At 48.2% G+C, this 6,622-nt stretch overlaps 1 protein-coding gene across 1 annotated transcript in view; it reads right to left on the reverse strand.

The window, feature by feature from the left end:
* Positions 1-353: 353 nt before the first annotated feature.
* LOC114923130 overlaps positions 354-6,622 on the reverse strand; it is a gene marked incomplete at its 3' end in the record, with an annotated part of 8,485 nt that continues 2,216 nt past the window's right edge. Inside the window, exons 3-4 of the mRNA XM_029285685.1 lie at positions 1,659-3,986; positions 354-466 (exon numbers count right to left, since the gene is read on the reverse strand). Coding sequence (XP_029141518.1) covers positions 354-466; positions 1,659-3,986 — 2,441 coding nt within the window. The remainder of the gene's footprint in view (positions 467-1,658; positions 3,987-6,622) is intronic.

A 6,622-nucleotide genomic window follows, 5' to 3' on the forward strand; every position in this document is an offset into this window, starting at 1 on the left:
TTGAAATCTGGGGAGGATCTTTTAGCTCTCCTTCTAGTGGACTGTGTTCTCTGTGGTTTTCTAATTGTGACTCCAAACTCTACTGGCTTTACCCGCACAATACAAGTCCCCTTCCATCCAGGTTTTAACTGTGAGACTAGGGTGACTTGCTCCCATCCCCAGAATAAAGGAGGTCCACAATCCAGAGTTATGGAAGGGAGGACTCCTTTATAAGGGGCCGTTTCACATATTCCCTTTCTCATGATATATCCCACAATTGGACAGGCATCCGGATTGGTAGGCTGTCTAGTGAGACACGCCTCCTTTGCAATTCTATCAAACACCCGTGGGTGCTGACAGGGATGGGGTAATACCCCATTCCAACACTCTGGAGTGAAAGCAAGATGGGGATTACCACCACATTCACCTGTTCCGATCAGATAAGAGAGTACCACTTGTGGAGCTTCCTCTGGCCTGCTCCACTGACCTAAATTGGAAACACATACATAATTACCCAGAACAAGGGAAAAAGGCAAATAAAAAAACATAACAAAGATCCTCATCTTCCCCCGTGCGTAGAAAGCCAGCTTCCGGTGTGGCTTAGCAAGGGTCTTCACTACTGTGCGTAGAGGAACCTATTGCCGGTAAGGTTCCAGCAAAGTAGCTTCAGAAAGGGTTGAAATATCCTATATAAGTAAAGCATTAAGAACACAAATAATAAAGCATACACTAAATACGTTTAAAAGTGAGCTTGGTAGGAGCCGTGGGTTGTGATGACACTTTCCACAAGGGATCAGCAGCCGCTTTAACCCTTGTCCAATGAATCCATGACTTGGATTCTGCAATTTTGATAGCAAGAGGGGAGGCCATTATCACTTCATATGGCCCTTTCCACCGACCCTCCAACTGTTCTTTTTTCCAATGTTTAACCCACACCTTATCCCCTGGTTTAAAGGAGTGACACCTGGTCACCAATTTAGGTGGAGTTTGTTCAACAACATAATTTCTGAGCTTCTCTACTTGTCTATTCAGCTCTTGTACCATTTCCAGAGCCCACACTCCTCCCTTATGTCCCAAATCCGGCCAGCCGGCCAAGTTTCGTCGCAACAGGGTAGGAGGCCGCCCAAACATTAACTCGTAGGGGGACAGTTTACATTGTCTACGAGGTGCACACCTAATAGCATATAAGGCCAAGGGCAAAGCGTCTGGCCATTTCAAATGACTTTCAGCACAAATCTTAGTGAGTTTCTCTTTTAGGGTGCGGTTCATTCGTTCAGCAGAACCTCCTGACTGAGGATGGAAAGCACTGTGGAACCGCCACTTGGACCCTACTGACTGGGCCACAGCCTGATTAATCTGATGTATAAATTCAGGCCCATTATCTGATGAGATAAGGGATGGGCTCCCAAACCGCGGGATCAATTCCTTTAACAAAATTCTAGCCACTTCCCTTGCCTGCTTCGTTTTAGTGGGGAAGGCTTCTGGCCAACCCGTATACCTGTCCACAAAAACCAACAGAGCTTTGTACAAGCCACATCTAGGCATGTCAGTAAAATCAACCATTACAGAGTCCATAGGAAAGTATGATGATGGTATGGTTCCTGGGGGTAAGAGGGGTCCTTGCCTAGGATTAACCTTTGCACAGGTAGCACATTGGGCTACAACTCGAGCTGCCATACCAGCCACCCCATTGATATAATAATCTCGTCCCAATGCCTCTTCCAGCCCTAAGTTGCCCATATGGGTAGCATCATGCGACGATTGAACCAAAGCCCAAGCTGAGGACTGTGGAACGAAGATGCGCCCATCAGATAACACGTACCACCCATCCTTGATAGTTGCCTTAAGATCTGTAACTGCCTTAACACATTCTTGCTGGGAATACGTTGGCTGGATTGCCGGGGGCAAAACTCCCAGATCCATGGCCACAGATCCTAGCTTCCACATCTTATCTACTCCTCTCTGGTGCCCCTTACAATGCATAACTACAACCTTAGCTGGCATCTGTACTGTATTAAGGAGGCGTTGAATGAGGTGTCCATGTTGTACATATTTACCCGCTGAGTCACGAAATCCCCTCTCTTTGTATACAGCCCCATGTGCATGTAATGTTAGGAAAGCATATTTACTATCTGTCCACACATTCAAAGTCTCACCCACAGCTCTTTCCAATGCTCTAAGTAATGCCCACAATTCAGCCACCTGTGCACTGTGTTCAGGGCCCAACGGCCCACTCTCCACAACTTTATCATCATCTACTATAGCATAGCCTGAAACTCTTTTTCCCTCATGCATATAGCTGGACCCATCCGTATACCAATTGAGTTGAGCTGCCTGCAGAGGGATGTCCGACAAATCATGCCTGCTAGAGTAAACACTCTCCAATACTTGCAAGCAATCATGTTCCATATTGATGTCTCCGGGCAACAAAGTGGCTGGATTTAGCCGATTTGAGACAATCAATTTAACTTGTGGGTTTTCAATCATCAATGCTTGATATTTAAAAAGTCTTTGATTGCTTATCCAGAGATGCCCTTTGTTATCTAAAATGGCCTGCACTGCATGGGGAGTGTGTACATTCACAGGACATGAGAAGGTCAATTTATTACAGTCCTGCAACAGGACTGCTATAGCAGCAAGGACCTTCAAACAATGTGGCCATCCCTGTGCCACTCCATCCAATTGTTTAGACAGATACGCTACCGGCCGTTGCCACTGGCCTAACTGTTGAGTCAGGACCCCCAAAGCCACATTATCCCTAGTATCCACATACAGATTAAAAGCTTTTTCCAGGTTTGGTAAGGCTAAAGCTGGAGCTGATGTGAGTGCTAGCTTAACGTCCCTAAAAGCCTTTTTCTGTTCTCCCTCCCAGCAAAACAACTCATGTTCACCCCCCTTTGTGGCTGCATATAACGGAGCTGCCATAAGGGCGTAATTTGGAATCCATATGCGACAAAACCCAGCCAAGCCCAGAAAACCTCGTAACTGTCTCCGGTTTGTGGGTTCAGCTATGGCCAGAACTGCCTGCTTTCTTTCCCATCCCAAGGCTCTATGTCCATGCTCAATATCATACCCTAAATAACGCACCTTCTGTTTCACCAATTGGGCCTTTTTCCTAGACACTCTATAACCACATTGGGACAACAAGCCCAGCAAGGAGGCTGTATTGTCCCAACAGGTGTCTTCTGTCTGACCTGTTACCAACACATCATCCACGTATTGCAACAAGGTATCCCCCCTTTGCCGAGGCACAAAATGCTGTAAGTCCTTTCCCAAGGCAGTACCAAACAGGGTGGGTGAGTTCTTAAAGCCCTGTGGCAGCCTTGTCCAAGTGTATTGTGATTTCAATCCAGTCCTAGGGTTTTCCCATTCAAAGGCAAACAAGGGTTGGCTTGCCTCATGAATTGGGATTGTGAAAAAAGCGTCCTTCAGGTCTATCACAGAAAACCACGCTGCTTTAGGTGGAATCAGGCTCAATAAAGTGTATGGATTGGGCACAACAGGGTGAATGGTCACTGTCATGGAGTTGATGACCCGGAGGTCTTGGACTGGGCGGTAGGACCCATCTGGCTTCCTAATGGGCAATATGGGGGTATTCCAAGGTGACTGGATAGGCACCAAAATCCCTGCCTTCAGATACCTTTGAATACTCTCATATATTGCAACTATAGCCTCAGTGGAGCATGACCTCTGGCGAATATGCACAGGCGCGGCTACTGGTTTCAATTCTACAATGACCGGTGGGTGGTGGGCGGCAAAGCCCGGAGGATTATCTTCCGCCCACAATCCTGGTACTCCAAATTCCTTCCATGTCTCCTCCTGTATCTCATCCTCTACTGATCTCACCACCATTAGCCTCCACATAGTCTCAGGCTGATGCTTCACTTGAATCCTTTGCTGGCCTTCATCAAAAGAAATAGTGGCCCCTAGTTTGCTGAGCAGGTCCCTACCCAGCAAAGGTATTGGGCATTCAGGCATGTATAAAAATTCATGCTGGATCTTGGAGCCTTTAAACACACATGTTACAGGCTGAAGCACTTGGCGTCCCAGCACTTGTCCTGTTACACCTTGAACCTGTATACAGTGGGGACCTGGAACAGCAACCTGGCTATTAACAACTGACCTTCCTGCACCAGTATCCACCAAGAAAGTTGTCTGCTGACCCCCTACTTCCATAGTAACCAAAGGCTCAGGGGGGGGGGGTCTCCTCTAAGCCTGAGCCTGGTCCCCGTCAATCTGTCCATCCAGTCCCTGCCAATCCAATCCCCTCTATCTCTCTCCTTTCAACAAAACCTCCTCGACCTCCTCTGTTTCCTCTCCAACGTCTGCCTCCAAAGGGGGACCTCAAAGGTGCTCCACGCCCGAAGCCACCACGTCCTCCTGCTAACCTACCTCTCCACCCTTGTCCTCTCAGCACTTTCTTTGGGCATTCTCTTTGCCAATGACCTTCTTCCCTGCAGTTTGCACACTGATTTGGTCCTAATAGCATCCCTCCTTGCAGAGCTACGGCCAACAGCTCGGTCTTTCTGTGCATTCTTGCCTCCTTTTCCTTTTTCTCTATTTTATCCCTATTAACAAACACTTTCCTCGCAACTTCCAACAATTCAGAGGTATTTTTCCCTAAGGCTCCTTCCAGCCTCTGCAACTTTCTTCTAATATCCTCATAACTCTGTGCTATAAAGCGCTCATTCAACATCCGCACATGGTTCTCCTGCCTGGGGTCTATCTGAGTATACAATTCATAAGCCTCTATCAACCTCTGCAAAAAGCTTTCTGGACTTTCCTCCGCTCCCTGGATTACTAACGACGGCTTTGACATATTTACTGGAGGCTTTCCAGCTTTGCGCAGCGCCTCCACCACCAGATTCTGATACTCTTTCAGCGCTGTCATGTGGGCGTCATCACGAACATTCCACCCTGGATCAGTCTCTGGGGCTTTAGCCAAAACAACTGCTTGCAAATCCTGGGCAGCTGGGTTCCTATCTCTCACACACGTTCTAACAGCCGCTCTCCACTTTTCCTTTTCCTCGGGCGTTAACAAGGTATTTAACAGCTGCTGGGTATCCTGCCACGTGGGATTATGAGTTTGCATAATGGTCTGAAACAAATCTGCCATTTCCGTTGGCTTAACAGTTAAAGGACCATAATGCTGCTTCCAATTCAACAAATCTGTGGTGGTAAACCGAACATACTGGAAAATGGATTTGATCTGTGCAGCTCCCTGTTGATCCATTACATGCTGATCCATCTGTCTCAAAGGAGCGAGCAGCTCCCCTCTCCTAGCCTTAGACCTAGTCATTACTCCCTTCGAGACTGCAACTTCAGTCTCCTCACTTCCCTCTTCACACAGCTCTTCAGTTTCCCCTCCAGGGTGATCTCTCACCCCTCCTTTCTCCTCCTTCTCACCACTGCTTGCACGCTTTCAGCCTGAGCCACAGCCCCCGCCACAGGCTGGAGCAGAGGGGGTGCTGCCACAGGCTGAGGCGGGGGAGGCGGCTGTGGCACATACGGAGGGGGACGAAGCACTGCTTCCTCTTCTTCTACCAAAACCTCCTTCCTTAAATCTGACAGCTTTGTTTCTGCGATCTTCACATCCTTATATTTTTTCTCCACTGCTTTCAACTTTTTCCCTTTTGGTCTAACCACACACAAACGTACCATTTCTGCCTGGCATTGTAGTAGATCATCTGCCCTTTCTGCTACTGCATCCCCCCACTGATCTATGTACTGAAATTGATATGGATAATTTTCTTCATTGGCTGCAATCAGTGAAGTCAGATCATCAATAAGCTGGGTATTAAACGTTCCCTCAGGGGGCCAGCCCACATCTAAATGAGGCCACCAATCTTCACACAGGAAACGCAGCCTATCCTTAGAAACTGGGGGATACGGCACTTTATACTTGGTGTGATTAAAATAGCGATCAAAACCTTTTAACATACATTGAAGTGGTGTGCTAGGCACACTACTTTCCCCCCCCATTCTGGCACTAACACTGCCAACGCCACTGACCTACGGTGCTGGAAACTCGACAGTCACCTATAGGAACTGCAGCAGCAGATGGCTTAACCTCCCACACACACACCCTAACACAGACTTCTTTAGGAACGACGTCCCGAGTCTAGGGGGGCGATCAATCCCCCTCTTCTATCTTCAAGCGAGATAGGTACTTCCCCAGTTTAATACATACTCGCCTGAGGCGTCTTCACACACGCACGTCCTGGCCAGGAGCAGTTCAGACCTCCTTTCCTTCCCCCAAGGGTTCTTGGACTAGCTATCTGCACCGTCGGCTCCGCAGAGAAGTCACTTCTGTCTCCCGGAGGGGATTCCCCCGTGGCGCCTGGAGAATGTTTCAGGAGTGGCTTCCCGTCAGGCCCGAGGGGTCAAGCTGCCCTCAGCGAAACATCGCCTCGCTTAGTGTCCCATCTGCGGGTGCCAGGAAACTGTTGTGGAATTGAAGGACACAAGCCAGCTCTTTGGAGAAGGAAAGTTTATTATGCGCAGGTTCAGATGGCCAAAGCCAACAACAAGATCTGAACCCCGAGGAGCGTCCAGAGTACACATATATAGGTTATACAACGTATGCATTTCCTGACCCCTCTAGGTCCCATATATGGTAATATGTTAAACATTGTGATCTCAG

The sequence above is a fragment of the Protobothrops mucrosquamatus genome, unplaced genomic scaffold (assembly GCF_001527695.2).
Source record: "Protobothrops mucrosquamatus isolate PMUCROS unplaced genomic scaffold, P.Mucros_1.0 scaffold2067, whole genome shotgun sequence".
Classification (NCBI taxonomy): domain Eukaryota; kingdom Metazoa; phylum Chordata; class Lepidosauria; order Squamata; family Viperidae; genus Protobothrops; species Protobothrops mucrosquamatus.